At 37.7% G+C, this 19454-nt stretch overlaps 1 protein-coding gene across 1 annotated transcript; it reads right to left on the reverse strand.

Moving 5' to 3' along the window:
* Positions 1 to 309: 309 nt before the first annotated feature.
* LOC131620376 (uncharacterized) lies at positions 310 to 19238 on the reverse strand. The gene is made up of 2 exons (XM_058891432.1): positions 18660 to 19238; positions 310 to 17389 (listed from the first exon to the last, which is right to left on the reverse strand). The coding sequence occupies exon 2, from the start codon at positions 16996 to 16998 to the stop codon at positions 15961 to 15963; it is 1038 nt and encodes a 345-aa protein (XP_058747415.1). The 5' UTR covers positions 16999 to 17389; positions 18660 to 19238; the 3' UTR covers positions 310 to 15960.
* Positions 19239 to 19454: the final 216 nt, after the last annotated feature.

Below are 19454 nucleotides of genomic sequence, written 5' to 3' on the forward strand. Positions count from 1 at the left end.
TCCAGCATGATAATAATACCTTGAAGTGGATAGGAATTGAAGCCTAGAGGCAGAGAAAGTCTTAATTCCGGTCTTTAATTAATGAATTCCAATAAGCTTAAGCAATGAACCAGAGTATGCACTCGATGTATCTTTTTTTTTGAGAAATCTTGATAAAATGTTGCTATAGCTCAATAACCTTGAAGGAAGAGGAGAACCTTAAAATCATAGAAAATGCTAATTACTAACATCCTTGATCCCAATACCAAGTTTTTGATTAATGATGCATGATGTGTGAAATGACCCAGTGGATGAAATTGTAAGATGCATAAGCCAATTAAGAATAATTAGATGGGCAAATTTTGGGGTGCAACACACACAAACACAAAAGAATCACATTGTGAAAGATGAAAAAGAATGGAGAAATTTACCAAATCCTGAACAAAACTTAGATCCTCTTCAAGAACAACCAACACAAATCTTGATCTCTCAACAATTGAAGAAAAAAGTGAGATGGATGATGGTTTAGCTCAAAGTTAGTGAGGTTCAAGATGTAACTCACTAACTTTATGAAAGAAGAAAGAGCTTTAGGTGAATTTGGTAGGGATGAGGAGAGAAATTGCAAGAGTTTATTTGGCTATTCAAGCTTGTAAAATGAGGAGGTGAATGACTCTATTTATAGAATTGGAGAGAGAGGTGTGGGAAACTTTGTAATTGTTCATTTGGTAATTAACTTGTGTTTAATTTGGTAAAGTGGGGTTAAAGTGAGGTTAATGAAAGAAATTAATTTGTGGTAAGGTGGAATATTGGTAAATGACAACGAATAATCAAGAAAAATGTGTTTGGTGCCAAAATGATGTCATGCTTCCCTCTTTTTTTCCAAACTCGTCCAGGGAAATCGATTTCCTATATGGGTAAATCGATTTCCATAGTGAATTTTTCAAAAATCCATTTTCTTGCACTGTTTTGATTTTTGCCCGATCTCTTACCTGTAAAACTCAAATAAAAGAAACAAAATACATATTTTTGAATTCTGGTTAGTTTAAAACAAATTAGACAAATATAATGTTTGGTGGTTCCCCTCAGAGACAAAGTGAGTATAAAAGAAAAAATGATACCTCAAGATTATGATTTTGATTGATGATTGAAATGCAAATGATATATGATCTTAGGGTCAAAAATTGGGGTATGACATATCCTAATCTATAAATGACTATAAAGTAAAACTAGACATAATGCAACGAAAAAAAATTGCAAAGAGTAAATTGAAATGGTTAGACAATAAACATAAATGGCTTCGACATAAATATAAAAGAATGAAACTGTAAATATAAAAGATTCGATGAGAAAATAAAGGAATGTTAAAAGACTTTGTTCTTATAAAGGAAAGACAAATATATAAAAGGTAATGGTGTTACACGTACATTTCTCAACGAAAAATCTTTCTCTAACACTTGGTACTTGAGTGATTTGTGAGTAATTTGTACAAAATGAACACCCTTGGATCCTACCACTAAGACCCTTATTTATACTAATTCGACCTTAACGGTCCTACTCTAACGAAATGCCACATTGCTCGCTTGCATGCGCTTTGAATTCCTGGGGCTCCACATGTCCTCCTTAATTCAAACGAAACTCTTTGAATTTCAAATCTTCCCGCTCGAACCTTCTTCGGCTCACAGCAACGTGCCCTTTGTGAGAATATATCAAAATACTCTAAGTTTCTTCGACCCTTAGATCTCGAAGGCCACCTTAGGTTTCGAAGGCCACCTATTCAAATTCAGCTTCGATTTAGGAACCTTCATGATATATAACAATCTCAAAAATAGCCATTCAAAGCCATGCTTTCTTCGAGACCTAAATCTTCGAAGAGCATAAATATTATTCAAAATCTCCAGCTAACAAATTGCCGCCAATAAATGTCTGTTTCGAAAGATAAGTAGAAATGGGCATTTCTTGATACTTTGAGATTTCGATTTTCTCAAAACTTTTGAGTTCCAAGATAACGTCATAATCATTTATGACCTTTCTTTCAAAACGTCTTGTCATTTTCAAAAAAGTCTCTTCAGAACATTCGTTCCCACGTCTTAACATTACTTGTGATCATTGCTCCTAGGTACTAGGAGTCAGGCTAATAACTGTTGGACCGTCAAACGGATAAACCAGCTGCTGACGCGTGCCTCATTAACTCAATTAACCGAATAAAATAGAAAATTGAAGGGTTTTTCCTAAACCTTTAAATAAAAGGTTTCAGCACTTGCAATACCTTCTTTTCTTCTCACAATCGTTTTCTCCGTTGGCATCTTCAAACGCAGAAACAAAACCCTTTTTTCCATTTTCTTTATCTTTTGAAGAAATTCATCCATGGCTTCGTCAACCGATCAAAACCAGATGATGCAAACCGTGAACGCTTCTCAACCTGTTCATCAACTTCAACGTCCTTCACAAGTGGGGTCAAACCGTGAACAAAATCTAGAAGAAACTCGCGCCATTTACGCTTCTCAGGTAATTATCCCTTTCACGATTTCTGGAAAAACTCATGCTTTCATGGGTCCTTTACTTGGTCGTGTTACTCATCTTCAAAATAAATTCTTTCCTGCTTACTATAAGACTAGTCCTTTAGTTAGTAGAAACAAGATAGATGATGAGGTCAAACCACTCCTCGTTGAAAAACACTATGGTTGAAGGTTCTTTAATTAAGACTTCTATAGTCCAAGAAACCATTAGTTTAAAATATATGACTAATATCCCTAGGGTCTTTAGAGAAATTCCCTTAGAAAAAGATCCTGACCTATATTATGCTTGGTTGGCTAAAGTTGAAGTCAAAAAAGCCTTGTTTTGGAAAGAATGAGGGATTTACAATTTGATCCAGTTATCGAAAACTGGTTTAGAATATAACCAAACCATGTTAGTAGCGTCCATGTATTTCTGAGATGCTTCTCATAATACCTTTCATCTCCCATGTGGGATGGTTACGCCAACTCTCTTCGATATAGCTGCTATCACAGGGCTTCGACCAACGGGGGAAGATTGCGACCCCAACTATATGGATATCGATAACATAAAGTTTGGTGAGATTAAAGCTACCCACACTGGGTTTACTATAAAACACCATGATAAAACCAACGACAAAGTCTCGGACGAAGAACATATTGCATTCTTGGCGCTCTGGCTCTCGAGATGTGTCTTTTGTTCAAGGTCTCTTATAGTAGCTAAGAGATATCTATGTATGGCCAATCAACTTAATGCCGGGAAGAAATTGAATTTGAGCCAACTGATAATGGGGTATCTCTATGAAAGTCTTGGCAAATCCGTAGACTTCTTGAAGACATAAGAAACTGGGACTTCCTTGCTTTTTGCTGGGCCTTTTTAGTTATTGCAGTTGTGGCTTAACGCCACCTTCGAAACTTTTCTCCCAAAGAAAGGTGTAGTTGATGAGAAAGACACAACTATTCATAACCGAACAGTCGAAGGAACAAGACTTGCCTACTTAACTCCCCCAGAAGAAGGAGGTCAACTGTCTCAGGCATTTCAAGCATATATAATGATGTTTGCTAAGCGCTACAGTTTTATTCCCTCGATGGCTCCATTTGTAAAAAGGGAAGTAGGCCCTGAGTGGTTCACACGAAAGTTTTCTGCTTCCTCCCTAGATCAACAAGCTGAATCAATGACTATTTGGGAAGCTTTCTTATCTCCTAGGATGTTATATCATCGGCTGCGGATTACAAAGAGCCATTATGGTCTTATCAGCTATCAACTCAATCTAGTATCGAGAAAATTTGGCTTGTCCAGCTTAAACCCAAATGTATGTATGACAGAAGGAGTCATATGGGTCTGCATACCATGCATTCTACTGAGGAAAACTATGCACCCAAGATCTCCAGATATGTTGGCGTTATAACCCTCATTCCTATCCTTTTCGAACCTACATTCTATTCCACCATGGAATTTCATCAGTGGTGGGCAGAGTATTATGACAATCAGATCTTCAACGTTGTTGGTCTTTCACATGAGCTGACTGAGGCTTTTGCTATCGTGCAGGAGCGCTTTCAGAAAGGTACTTCGACGCACATTAAAGAAATCCAAGATTTCCAAAAATTCTTTGAAACTATCTCTAAGCCTAATGATCTTAGTCGAACCGTTCATGAAGCAGCGATTAATTTACGCGAAAAGTTTTCTAACAAACTGGATAAGTTGAAATTGCCCACACATGTTCGTCCTGAACAATGTTATGAAGTGGCTTTCAAACTATATCCTCCCAAATTTCCTCCACTACCCAGCGCTGACTTTGGTATGGCTCTAAGCCCTCCTTTCCGAGACTGGTTTGTGTGTGGGAATGTCCCCAAAATTCTTCGTGAACAATCTAAAAACATGCTGAATGAGTGGATCCGACTAAACATACCTTGGATAATTTCAAAGGACATCTTCACATAGGTCTCGAACACGTTAGTGTTCTGACTCCAATACTTGAAGGTTTGGAACTGGATAACCTTTCGATTGGTATTTCTTCTTTTTGTCTTTATACTAACTTGCCTTATTTTGATTATAGCTCTTAGTCGAAGAAAAGTTATCAAAGATTCTGTTGCGAACACTCGTAAAGCTGCTGCAGCTTCGAAAGGCAAGAAAGCAAGTGGAGACGATTCCACCAATACTGGAAAAAAACCTGTGGTAAGTACTTTGACCTTTTGTTTATGCTTTGTTCTAATGTCATTTAAATTTCTGACATAATTATTTCCATAATACAAAACCTCCAACGAATCCCAAACAGAAAGCTTCGGCTACAAGCGTCACCATTGCCTCAGATGGCGAAGATGGGTCTCCTCCTCATACCAAATTGACGATGAAGAAAAGACAAAAGAACACCGTTCCCTCGATTAAAGGAAATGGATCTGGGACTTCGAAGACTACATCTTTGAGTGACAAAATCTCTTCTGACAAACAGCCTCAAAAGATAGTTGGAACTATACCCGTCGGTGAGAGTCATAATTCGAGCCCAGACAATATTCTGGAAAAGGTAAAGAATCTAATCTTTTATCACCTTGCTGCAGATTCCATTCTGACTTTTAATTTGAGTTAAACCCTTCTGAATTTGTAGGATGATGTGGGTACTGCCACCTCTGATCTCAAGACATCAGATCCTTCTGCTGATATTGAAAATCCTCAAGGTGCACTCTTATGCCCCCTTTATTTAATAATATTTTCCTTTCGATAAATCTTGATTTGATGTAAGTAACACTTATGGCAGCTACTCAACAACGAAATTCACCAGCTCTCTCTGGTTATCGAGAATGATGAGCCTTCTACAAATGTTCCTTCTACTGAACATACTGAAGGTGATCACTCAAATGATTCATCTCCAGTCATCGATTAAAATATTGAGATGGAGGACAATCCCCAGCTATCTAATACTGATGAAGGATTCGAGCATTCTATGAGGAGCGAGGAAACTAATCCTAAAAATGAAACTAGGGATGAAGCTTCCAGCCAACTTCAACCAGAAAATAAAGAGAATCAACCCTTTGGGAAGATCGTTGTTCATGAGACTGTTTCGACCAATACTCCTCCAACACTTTCTTCAGTTGAATTAGAGTCTCTCAAAACTACCAACCCTGTGGGCTTCCTCAAAGCCATGATGAGTGCAAAGTGTGGTTCGCCTATCAAAGATGGAGCCTCTTCGACCACTTCTGGGGACAACAATGCAGAATCTAATGGCCAAAACCTCCTTCGCAAAATAAAGGACAAATTCTTTGACATTGACTTTGTCGAGGTATTGGGAAAAGATGCTACCACCTGTTTTGGGTTAAAGACCCTTCTAAAAAAAGTGGATCTTCTCAATGTTTCTGAGGGGGTTTCGCAAGTAATTGTCTCACTGGGTTTCTTACTTGACCAACTTCAGTCAGATAATATTCGAAGACAAGAAGTCAGTCAGAAGTTAAGTACGAAAGTAGCTACCCAAACCTCTTAATGGAAAGCTGCTGGTGAATCAACTATCAAAGTCGAGACTCTGGAGCTTGATCATTCGAAGTATCAACAAGAGTATGAAACTTGTGAGGCAAATATCAAATCATGGGAGGAAGAGATCAAACGTCTCTAAGAGAAAGTAAAGGTAGCAAATGATCGTCGGGATAAGATCCGAAAGATAAACCTAAAAGAGATAGATGAAGAAGTCCAAATGGGCATTCATCATATCGAGATGGCCCAAAATCTGGAGCCAGAGATCGAAGAGTTGAAGAAACAACAAGCTACAATCGAGCGACAGTTGTCCATATTGGCTTCTCAATACTCTCATATGAAGAATAGTCTCCCTAACGACTTTAACCATTAATCTGTTGTAATAGCCTTTAGAGTATTTTCCACCTGCTAGCTCTTTTGTAATCGAATATATTAATGGATATTTCCTTTCCTTAATTACGTTCTGGCACGTAATATTAAAAATATCACTTTTGGCAAGTTTTTTTTTAATATATATATATTCACCTTTTTAGCCATAATAATTGCCTCGAGACTGCGAACACGCGAGATAAACGTTCCTTGCAGCCATTACGTTTCGATTTGACGTTCCAGTCACCCATAGGTCATAATTTCTAGTTAATTATGACTCACCTTTTCCCAAAACGTCTCATTAAGATGTTCACATGCCGGTTATAGAATGATTACACTTCAACTTCCAAGACCAATAAACGGCGGACTTTACCTCTTCCCACAGGGATCCAACACGTGGCCCAATGTTAACAGCATAGCGTAACCAATTCCATTGTAAGTTACCCTTATATAAACTCTTCACATTTTCGCTATTGCTTCACATCTTTTCAACTCCTTTCATATCTCTTCATTTTGTTTTCACTTTTCTTCATTTCTTTCTTGTATCAAAAATGTCTTCCTCTCACAGAGACATCATTTTCTCTATCCACAAAGAGTTCAACCCTTCATTTGATGAGTTCAACAAGCATGGAGTTGATCTTGCCGGCATGCTTGCTACCCAGAACTTGGAGCACTATCTCACCATCTTAGATGGTCCAGTATATCCTAATTTTCTTGCGGATTTTTAGATGCATGCATCCATCCAAAACTGGATCGGGAAGGAAACACTATCATCTGCTCTAAGGTCTTTGGTTCTACCTTAACCATCTCTGCGAAACTCATTTCCAGAGTTATGAAGTGTGAAGATACTGGGGTTCTCTGTGAATATCCCTATAGCAAAACTATTTCTGATGTTTAAAAAAGCATCTTCATCGGTCTTGATCATGATTTCTCTGCCTTGTTGGGCAGGATATGGCATCAACTTATGGTGGGGAATTTTCTCCCATGAAAAGAAAATCAGCAGAACATAATGATGTGGGATATCCAATTACTGTACTGCTTCTTGCTTAAGAGGAAAGTCAACATTCCTCTTACTATCTTCAAACATCTAAAATATTTGACTTATACGTTTTTGCAATTTTGACTTCATGCATAAATGGTCTATATCTCTTCAAATATTTCCCATTTACTTTTAGGATCCTACGATCCTCTACTAATTCTTCTATTTCATAAGCATTATTCGAAAATACTTTTAAAATTCGGAAAGGGCCTTCCCAATGTGGGGACCATTTACCTAAGGCTTGATTATTTTGATCCATGGGTAAAATAACTTTCCAAACTAAGTCATTAATAACAAACATTTTACCTTTCACCTTTTTGTTATATGCTCTTGCTACTCTTTCTTTCTGTCTCCTTATCATCTCCAATGCCCACAACCTTTCTTCGTATAGATCTACCAGTTCATTCATCATCATGTCCCAGTATATGTTTGGGGAAATCTCTTCTTGTTTATGAATTCTGACTGACTGCAAATAGATTTTGACTAGTAATACTGTATCATGCCCAAATGTGAGTTGAAAGGGTGTAGTGTTGGTTGCTTCCTTGGGTGATAATCGACAAGCCCATAGTGCCTGATCTAAGGTTTTATGCCAATTATTTGGTTTCTTTCCTACATGTTTCTTTATCAAACCTATTATCACTTTATTGGCTGCTTCGACTTGTCCATTTCCATGAGCATAATAAGGTGTGGATGTGAGTAATTTGAGCCCCATTTCTTTTGCAAACTCCTACATCTTTCGACTAGTGAATACCGATCCTTGATCTGTGGTTATGCTTTCTGGAATTCCGAATTTGTATAATATTTGTTTTTGAATAAATTCAATCACAACTTCTTGGTCTACGATGGCTAATGGAATTGCTTCGACCCATTTGGTAAAATAATCTATTCCTACCAAAATATATCTTTGGCCTTTAGATGATATGGGTCGAATTTCTCCAATCAGATCCATTGCCCATCCTTTGAAAGGCCATGGCTTGATGATCGAACTTAATTCATTAGTAGGAGAATGTTGGATACTTGCATGTACCTGACTTTCTTGACATCCTTTGGCAAAATCTATACAATCTTTTAACATAGTGAGCCAATACATTCCATAGCGAAACAACAACCATTTCATCTTATGCCTAGCTTGATGGGCTCCACATGCTCCACTATGTACGTTTGACAGTGCTACATAAGCTTCTGTTTCGCCGAGACATTTTAATAAAACTCCCTCGGGAGTTTTCTTGAACAATTCGTTCCCCATCAAAAAATATGACAAGGCTCTGTATTTCACCTTATCCTCCGTATCACTCGAAGGATATTTCAAGTAACTAATAATCAGACTTCTCCAATCCGTGTCTGCCAGAGTGTCTATGTTCAGTACTTCAAACTCCTCCTCATTGGCAAAGCCCAATTTTGTATTTTCTAGGTTGGTTGGAGATAACCTGGTTGCCATTGCTTTTCCTCTAGCTTGAATTAATTCTTCCAGCCTTTCCTTCGACACTTTATACCCCGAAGCTAATTGTGCCAAGTCATTTACTTCTTGATTCTTTATTCTGAGGACATGTTTCAAATCGACATAGTCAAATTTTTTGAGCAGCCTATTCATCATAACGAAGTACATAATTAAGTTCTCCTTTAGACACTTGTATTCTTTCGTCAGCTGCTTTATAACTAATTCAGAATCTCCTTTAATTTCGACTCTGGTTGCCCCTAATTCCAACAAGGCTTCAAGTCCTGCAAGCAATGCTTCATATTCTGCTTCATTGTTGGAGCATAGAGGGCCTTCAATTTTGTACTTGAGCTTTGTTGGAATTCGTTCAGGAGAAATTATGAGTATTCCAACTCCACTCCCCTCTTCGTGTGTTGAACCATCAAAGAATAACTTCCAAGGTTTTATTTCAACATATTGTTGAGGGTTTTCGACCACTGCGTGGTCTACAATAAAATCTTATACTATTTGTCCTTTCATTGCCTTAAGAGGGCAAAAGGTCAAAGAGTGTTCAGTAAGGGCTAAAGCCTATTTACCAATTCGACTGTGCAATATTGGTTTAGACAGCATATGTTTAATGACATAAAAAATGAGATGAAACATAAACATCAACTAGTTTTATATAATACTTAAGTTTTATACAAGAGAAATATAAACAAAGGCATAGTTTTTCTATAGCAGTATACCTAGTCTCTGCATCATTAAGTACCTTACTTAAGTAGTAAATGGCTCTTTCGATGCCATTTTCATCCTCTTGAGCTAGCATGCTACCTATGGTAGTATCAGAGGCTGATATATAGAGTCTCATATGTTTCTTCCCATTTGGAAGTGATAGGATGGGTGGATGAATCAGATATTGCTTTAACTTGTCGAAAGCTTCTTGATGTTCAGCACTCCATTCGAATCTTCCTTGCTTCAGAAGGAGTAAGGGGGAAAAGGCTTGTGTTCGCCCACTTAAGTTAGAGATGAATCTCCTCAGGAAGTTTATCTTCCCTAATAGTGATTGTAACTCCTTTTTCGTGGACGGTGGTTTCGTTTCCATAATGGCCATCGTTTTATTTTGATTAATTTCTATCCTCTTCTTATGGACCACAAAGCCCAAGAAATCTCCAGCCCTGTGGTCCTAATGAATTTGCAATGAAGAAGCCTTTCGACTTCTATTTTAATCTTCGAGGGAATTTCTGGTGCGAATCTTCTTGGAGTTTGCTTGATGGGCTTCTTCCCTTCTTTTATTGGCAATCTCAATTCGACCAACTCTCTCTCTAAACCAGGCATCTCGTCATAGACCCAAGCGAAACAATATGTATTCTCTTTTAGTAAGGCGATGACTTTTGTTTTCAAGCCTGGATCCAACTTCACGTTGATATACACGACCCTCCTTAAACTGCCGTCTCCAAGATCTACTTCTTCGAGGGGGTCTTGTGCCAACATCTTCACATTTGGCGCCATTGGATCTTTCTCGAATCCCAAAGGTTCTTCATCATAAATGGCATCTATTATTTGACTTATTTGTTCACTTGAGACCTGTTCGTCTGAGATTTTCACGTCGGGGGGTTTTGGAATAAAGTGCACCCCTGGTCCTGGTACTTCTGATTCTTCTCTTATGGCTTTGACAACCATGCTTGTCATTTCGCCCTCTAGAGCCGCTTTTCTTTTATTCTCGGCTATGTAAGCCGAAATCTTTCAAAGAAGGATGACTCAGACATATTCAACATCTTCGTCCCAGCTAGTCGGCCGTGTTCCAGGTAATCCTTTGATATGCTCTGTTTCCTCAGGATCTCCCATTATCTCTCTATTCCATTGAAACCCGCTAGGGTGAATAGATAAATAATACAAGGCATTTTTGTTTGGAGAATATATATCCTCTGCAGCCTGGCATGGTCCTATGTTGGCCAAGTTTTTGTCTAAGCTTGTTTTATTGACTTGGTTTACTTCAGACATATAATAACTCTGGTCTCCTTCTATGTTCTCGACTATCCTGTCTTCTCTCCAGATAGTTAGTCTTTGGTGCATTGTTGAGGGCACAACAGCCACTCCATGAATCCATTCTCTATATAACAAAAGGTTATAATTTGCTTTTGCCGGTATTACCATGAACATGGTGGGTCTAGTCACTGAACCCACAATAAGGTTCACTTGGATAACTCCTAAAGTGTGCCCCAGTTTTCCTTCATAGTTGGATATGACCATGTTATGGGGTTTTATATCTGTATCGAACATCCCTATCCTCTTCAACGTATATTGGGCATTAAATTCACCGCTGCCTCACCATCAACAAGGACCTTATTGATGCCCACATTTTCAATCTTGACTCTTATGTAGAGGGGTTTCAGATGATTCCTTATTCCCTGATCAGGCCTTTCGAAGAAAGCATTTTTTCTTCAACTGCACCGTTATTCAACACATAATAACATACTGGCCTATGTTTTGCCATTTCCTCCTCGTCTGCCTCTTCACAGTCTTCGACTTCTGTCTCCTGATAATATTCATGAGGGAGGACTGACACTACGTTACAGTTGAGATTCATAGATGAGACCCCATCAGAGTCAAAGTCATATGTCATCATGTCTTCTTCCTTCACTGGGCTGGATTACGCCTTTTCATCAATCTTTTCCTTTTCTGAAACAAACAACTTACACCCTACAAGAGGTTTGTTTACTCTTGCTGCCTGTAGTGGATTTTGCTGCTGTTGGATTCTCCAACTTCTTTTGACTTCGACTCTTTTTCAACTTTCTTCGTCCTTTGATGTCTCCTCCGTTGAGACCTAGACATTGGATTCTTTCCGTTATAGTTTTCGAGCCTGTATATCTCTCGATTGGAAGTCTGAAACTGCCTCCTGTATGCCATGGATGTTCTTCCACCCTGGTCAAAGTTTCGCCACTTATTATTTCCTGCGCCAGCCTGAATCCATTTGTCAATGGGCACTTCCGCTGGGAGCTTAAATGTGACTCTTCGAGCCTTTGGGTGAGGGCTTTCAGGTCTTTTCGATACTCCTCGATTGTCGAAAACGTACATACAGGGATTGATTCCATACATGTCCCAACCAGTAGAGAATGACACTCTTTCAAACATTTCTGTCGCCTGGCTATCATAAACTGCCCCACACCTGGGACACATGATGATTTCAGATTTCTCCTTGTGACAGAGAACCAGAAAACTTAAGAGGCTTTTACCAGGCCTTGGGTAAACATTCAACAACTGGTTCTCCTGTCTCCAGTGTCCTTGTGTCTTGATCCGTTGGGCCCTTTCGTAGTTCTCTTGGACCCTTCGACTCAGCATGATTGAGCATATTGGACACATCAGCATTCGTCCAGCATTCTTCTCATGGCACCTCCAGAGATAATCCTTCAGACTCTCATTTGCCTTTGGATTTCCATAGTCCCCTTTCTCCTTCTCCCTTATCAGACATCTTTCCACTTCTTCAATCTCAGACAAGGGTTGTCCAACATTCACCATGTTGACTCATGCTGGAGAAGCCTCCGAAATCCTATTTTTCTAGAGCTTCATCCTAAGGTCCTCAGTAGCCTCACTTGTTTTCTCTAGAAGACCTTCAGTAGTCTTTGATTCAAACGAACCTCCAACTTCAGTATTAAAGATCACGCTGCATCTTAGGCTTTCAGCAGCATGCTTTCCTGTCAAAACTTTCTCCCACTCCTTGGGATCAACCTCAGTCACGTCCACCATGTTAATATCAACAGGTTCAGCATAGTTGGTGTCAGTGACTGTAGATGTTTTTAAATTGTCTGCATTTTATGGTAAAATATTCCTGGGTGTTTAATGTCTTTACAAATGTCATGACATGCTTTATATGGTGTTATGTAGGCTGCATATGTTTAAGCTAATACAGGTTTTGTTAGTGAATGTCATGACCGATGTCATGACATCCATGTCTGACAGCAGGAGATGTTATGTTTTATTATTATGTTTCCTGATTTCTCTTAATCTACAATTTAGGAAACCTTTTATTGTATGCTGAATATTTTGTCTAGAAGATTTTGTTAACAGCACATTCTGTAACAACCTCATGACGTGTAAATTAGGTTAACTTGGTTAACCCTAATTTGGTTCTTGGAAGCCCGAGGCCCAAGAGCTGCACATAAGAAGACTGCAATCCTAATGTGGAACGCAGAGAGAAAGATTTCTTAATTGTGAAGAGCCGTAGCTCTGTAGCTATGTGTTTAGTCTCTTGTACTCCAAGCAATTGTCTTTTGATGATTGTATTGGAATAGGTTGTTTATGTACTTTGTCAATGATCGATAAAATAGCAAGTGTACTATTTTTCCTCTTGTAATAATAGGGAAACTTCCCCGAATATCGATCTCAGGGACTGCGTAGGAATAATGAGTTCAATTAAAAGTTCAATTAAACAAAAACTTCAATTGGGTTTTCTTTGGTGATTATCACTTAGCGAAAAGTAAAATAAGCAGTAAATGAAATTGACTTTTTAACAAATATGAGTAACATGCTAGGGATAGTGGATGATTGACAATGTAACAACTCTGAAATTTCTATTGCAACAACTTCTTTTCAATAATCAATTACCGGTTCTTAAGGTTGTTTGATCCTAAGTCCTTAGCGAAAAAACCTTTGATCCTTCATCCTAAACCCTAAGTCCTTAGAGATTTACAATCAAATCAAGCAATTAAGTTATCAAGAATATCCGGTTACTATAAGGTAATCCTAGTCCTAGGTAATATCAATTATAGCATATTCTCATGAAAGCATTATCAATGGTTGTCCAACCTAAACGATAATCATACATCAATTCCGATTTTGTCTGAAAGGAAAAGCATTATAAACATCAAGAGAATAAATCAACAATGAAAAACATGATTGTTATTGCAATGGCAAACTTAGAGTCATTACAAAGTGAAATCAGAGCCACCCCCTAGCATTGGGGGGTTTAACTACTCATAGTATTCAAAGAAAACATAATAATGAATAGAGACATTACAAGAAATTGGAGGAGATTGAATCTTCAATTGCTTCCGTTCATGAAGATCTTCTTCTCTCCCAAACCCTTGCTTTCTCCAATATTCTCTTATATTCTTTTCTCTAATCCGTCAAAAGTTCCCTTCTCCTTGCACTAACTGTGTTTAAATAGTATCAGCATTAGTGTCAGCAAAAAGTCCACAGTGCCCTTCATGACTAGACAACTTAAACAGATCAAAAAGTGAAGTTTCTGTCTGCATCCATCTACACGAGCCGTGTTGATTAACACGGGTGCCCGTGTTGATTCACTGACTGGCATAAGGTTGTAATTTTGCGCAGGCCCATCAAAACGGGCCGTGTTGATTAACACGGGTGCCCGTGTTGATCCTCTGTTTTCAGCTCGTACATTCCTTTACTGAAGCTTTCAACACGGGCCGTGTTGATGTACACGGGTGCCCGTGTTGACCTCCTGATTCAACAATTCCCATCTTTCAGCCTTCCGGAGTCCCTCAAGTCCTGCCATTAGTTCCTCTGTTCACACGCATCAACCTACAACACTAACACTACCAAACAATGGCATAAAGAGGATCTTTTGACATAAACTTTAAACCAAATGCAATGCAATACTATAACTTAATAAATATGATAAACTTAGCTTAAAAAGCAATAAAACAACCAAATGTGTTACCGAGATGATGAATTTGTGCTGGATGAAAGACATAACTTAATAGAAATGGTGACCGATCACAACCCCAAACTTATCTCATTGCTTGTCCTCAAGTAATGTAGTGAGACTAAACAGAGGTCACCCACGAATTTCTCCTCTCCACAACACAGTCGGTGTCTTTCGCGACTTTGATTTTTCCTTCCCGATCAAGCTTCTGGTTTCCTGAATCGAATTGTCTACCACACTTTCACATCAGAGGGCTTCTTTACCTGCAAACTTTTCACACTCTCACCAGATCTCTCGGGGTTAAAGTGTTTGCACTCACAGTATCAAAGTATGCAATATCAACTCTTAATTTTGAATTTACTCTATCTTCACTACACAAACAGATTCCACACACTTTATGAGGTCTTTTGGGTTGTAACGGGGCTCAGTTACGGTAGGATAGACAAACGAATGGATAACAAAGGGTTTTGGATTCGGCATTCATGTTATTTTTCTCATCTTTGTGCCTCACTTATAACCTGGGTGTTTATTCCCTTTGATTCTTCACTCAAATTTTCTATGAGCATGTTTGATTCTTTAGTAATGGCAAGTGCTTTTATCTTCTTTCTTTATTATTATTATTATTATTATTATTATTATTTTGATTTCTTTTTACGCACTTGGTCTTTTTCTACGAATTGTCACCCCAAACTTAGCTTTTTGCACACTTTATAATTTACAACAATCATGCCGAACAAGGGTAGGAAGTGTATAGTTACGGATGAATAGGGGTTTAATTCAAACAAAAAGGCTAAGGCTCAACGGGTTTCACAAAGGATAAACATAAAGTAAAGGATGGATAGAAAGGCTAAGTGTTAAACAAACAACATGCCTCAGCGTGTGTCCTCATGTTGTGCTGTGTAAAAAGAACATACGCAAAATCAGAGTGATAAGGTCATACCTGACTGAACTCTCATGATGATATTTTAGTGTTTGGCATTTGTACTCTCACCATTTTGGTTATGCTTACAAGCTCTGAAGCCTCCTCGTGTCATGTGGTTTCTTTTCCGACTCGGGTATACCATACAACCATTTTGGTCCGGTGTTAACAAATCGCGTCCAACCTTTAATTTTATCATTTCATGGCTGCATCAACTTCTGGGGTGCCTCGGGAGATCAAGTATGGGGAGTATCTTTCATCCACTAGCTATCAATCTCGGGTTCATCCAACAACTATCTCTCACTCTGTAACACAATGGTAGTTGCTACTAATTGTGACGAATAAAAATGCTAAAAACAAAAGAAAAACAGAAACAAAAGAAATGCAAGAAAACCCCCCCACACTTGAACTAAACATTGACCTCAATGTTTTAGCCCACTGCGGAAAGGACTCACATAGGGTACATCAACTCCAGCTACCGCTTTCAAGCTTTCACCAGAGAAATCCCCTTTTTATTACCTGGCATAAAACAAAACAAAAGAACAAATTAATTATTAAAAGTGTGGGTTTCCTCCCACAAAGCGCTTCGTTTAACGTCGCATGGCTCGACGGTCCATTACCCTTTATAATGGAGGGTATTTTCTCTTCCACACCTGGTTGCTTTTCACCTCCGCAACCAAAAACTCATGATGATGAAAAGTATGGACAACTTTTCTCTTCAATTCACTTCCCTCATTCAGCTTTTCACCTTTCTTTTTCTTAGAACATTTGATGGCTATATGAGTTGGTTCCACCCGAGAGGCTATGCTTGACACTTTTTCTTGGAGCTGTTTAGGCTTTTTGTCTTTTTCCTCACTTTCTGTCATACCACCAGAAGTTTGATCATTTACAACTCCCCTATTTTTCTTAACTCCTAACATCTTCAAGGTTACTTCTTCATCAAATGATTTCAGCGTTAATGTCCCTTTTTCAATGTCGAAGTTGCAGCGGCCTGTCAACAAAAATGGTCTCCCAAGAAGGATAGGAGTTTCTTCGTCTTCCGGAATGTCCATGATGTGGAAGTCAACAGGGAATACAAACTTATCAACTTCCACTAGTACATTTTCAGCTACTCCATAGGATTTCTTAATGGTGTGATCGGCGAACCTTAACTGTGTCTTACTTTCACTAATCTTTTCCAATTCAAGCTTTTTGAAAATGGACAGAGGCATTAAACTCACACTAGAACCAGAATCGAGGAGTACCTTTTTAAATGTTATATTCTTGATAGTGCATGGTATCACCACCGCCCCAGGGTCTTTCCTGTTTATTGGGATTTTTCTTGCTGATGAGACTATACCACACTTCTCAGTTGCAATTTTTGATTCCCCTCCCTGTGATCTCTTTCTCGCCATCACCTCCTTCATAAATTTCCTATACAAGGGCATGTGCTCTAGTGCTTCGAAGAAGGGTAGATTTACCTCTAACTTTTTGAACAAGGCAGTGAACTTCTCAAAGTCTTTCTCTTTTGAATTCTTCTTTGTCACTCTGGAAGGGAAAGGTAGTTTGATCACCGGTTCAACAACTTTCTTATTTTTTTCTTCAAATGGTTTACCCGGCGGTACCACAACTTCTGGCTCTTTTGGATTCTCTCTTATTTCCAAATGCACCTCTATTACCATGGGATCATCTATTTCCTCTTTTTCTTTTTCAGATTCTGCCACTTTCTTACTTCTTGTAGTAACAACATTAATCTTCTCTCGGTCTTTCGGATTTTTCACAGATGCGCTCGGAAAGGTACCTTGTGCCTGTAGAGTGAGATGCTGTGCTATTTGACCCACTTGAACTTCCAGATTTTTGATTGAAGCTATGGTGTTCTTGTGGTTGTTTCTGGTCTCTTCTTGAAACTGAGAGCATTGTCCAGCCAATCTCTCAATAGCTACCACCCACTCTGCCTTCTGAGGATTTTGTTGTTGATCTTTCCAAGCGAAGTTGGGATGACTCTTCCACCCTGGATTATAGGTGTTAGAATACGGATTGTTTTGCCTCAAGAATTTGATTTCTTCAATTTGTCTGGGAGTAGCAACACAACACACTGTTACGACCGGCTTTAAGTTTTAAGTTTAATAACCTAAATTACAGAGTCGCCACCTATGTTTTTATTCTATCCTAAGGATAAGGGTAAACATGGGAGAAAAACCTAATTTTAAAGAGAATGGGTAAGTTGAGAAATTAGGGTCAAGGGAAGGTGTTAGGCACCCTTAACCCTTACTTAAGGTTTTCTAAATGTCTCTAAGGTTTATAAGAATATTACGGTAAGGTTTATAAAAAAGGTTGAGGTTAAAAAAATGCACAATAGGGTAGAGAATAAAATCTCAAACCAACTTAGTTTTGGGGAAAGGGGACTCGCCTTGTTGCCAAGTGCCTACGTACCTCCTTAATGGAGGATCAGAGTCAACGTAGTTCGTAGGGTTTGTTGGTGTTTTTTATGGGATTGTACACCATTATTTTTGTATGTTGAATTGTGTTTTAATGGGTATAAAAACGTTCGCAGTTTTTTCGTAGTTCGCAGTTTTTTCGTAGTTCGCAGTTATAAAAAAAGAGGTTTTGTGTACAATCCCTATTTTTGTATTTTTTATAATAATAATTAATGTTTTAATTTGAATTAGAATAATTATATTTAAATAAATTGAATTTTTAAATTGATTCTGCGTTCTTAGTGACATGTATTCAATTATCACTCAAGGCATTAATCGATTGCGCATGATTTTTTTATAGGGCTTCGGATATTTGATCGGTGCGACATAAAGAGTCGACCAATTCGAAGAAGGGATGAAATAGATATTCACCCACCATTTATTCGTAAAAGCGGAATTAGATTGATATTTTTAACAATTAAAAGCCTAAACTAAATTAACAATTTAATAATTAAATTAATATTAATTATTTAATTAAAGCTAAGACTAACAGAAGTTGCAATTTTTTTATTATTATTTACGCACATGTGATGTTTATTTATAAACGATGGGGATTTAATTTAAATGAAAAAACTAACAACTATATACAAATCACCTTATTATTTTTTAACTAAAATGTAAATGTGTATTTTTTTTGTTTCTTCACATTTTGTTATTAACCTAAGTGAATTAATTGAATCTAATTAAACTAATTTTGCAAACTGAAAGCCACGCAAACAACACAGTCACTCTTCTCTCTTCATAAAGAATAAACTAATGACCACACAATAAACACTTCATTCTCTTTGTTTTTTTTACGACAAGTAAATATCCAGCCACACAATAAAGCACAAATCGGATAAAAAAAAGAGAGAAATAAACGCTACCGGAATTGGAAGGCAGGTACGTCACGGCCTTGTTGTGTGCTTCATGGTTTGAGTGGATTGTTGGTCGGAGATGAGTGCTTCACGCGGTGGACGGCGTGCAGCGAGTGGATCCGTGGCGGTGTTGATGTCAGAAAAACCCACCGGCCCCTTTTCTTTTCTTTGTTGTTTCTCCAACCTGTTGTTACTGTAATCAACAGAAAATGAAGAAAGGATTTTGTTGAATTGGAAGGTTAGAATAAATTGAAAATTGTCATGTGAAATAAATAGTAAATCATATATGACAAAAGAATTAGTAAAAAACAATGTTAGTAAATCACAAAAATTATCCCTATTAGAACTGTTTATTAATTATTAGATAAAAAAGATTAGCATGGATAGTGATGAAACTGGTTTTTAAGAGGTAGTGTGGAATATACACAAGGGTGGGTGTGGATAGGTTTGCTGTATTCTTCCCATCACATATATATTATGTATTTGAAAGGAATTCTCTTTAATTAGAATGAATGGAATATATATTTATTGAATGAATGATATTAAAGGTAGATGGATGAAATTGAATGGAGAATCAGTATGTCAATTATTTACAGATACATGCTATGAATAGCAAGAAGTGAAATTGAATTATATTTAAAGTAATTAACGTGAGGTATAAGTGATGAAATCAAATATATTCTTTTGGGACTTTTATGCCTGAAATAGAATACTAAAGTTTTTTTTTTTTTTTAAAAAAGATAGAATTTGTAAAAATAAAAGGTAAAATAAAAATAACAAATTTAATTAAAATATACCAAATTA

This window comes from Vicia villosa, linkage group LG7 (assembly GCF_029867415.1).
Source record: "Vicia villosa cultivar HV-30 ecotype Madison, WI linkage group LG7, Vvil1.0, whole genome shotgun sequence".
Taxonomy (NCBI): domain Eukaryota; kingdom Viridiplantae; phylum Streptophyta; class Magnoliopsida; order Fabales; family Fabaceae; genus Vicia; species Vicia villosa.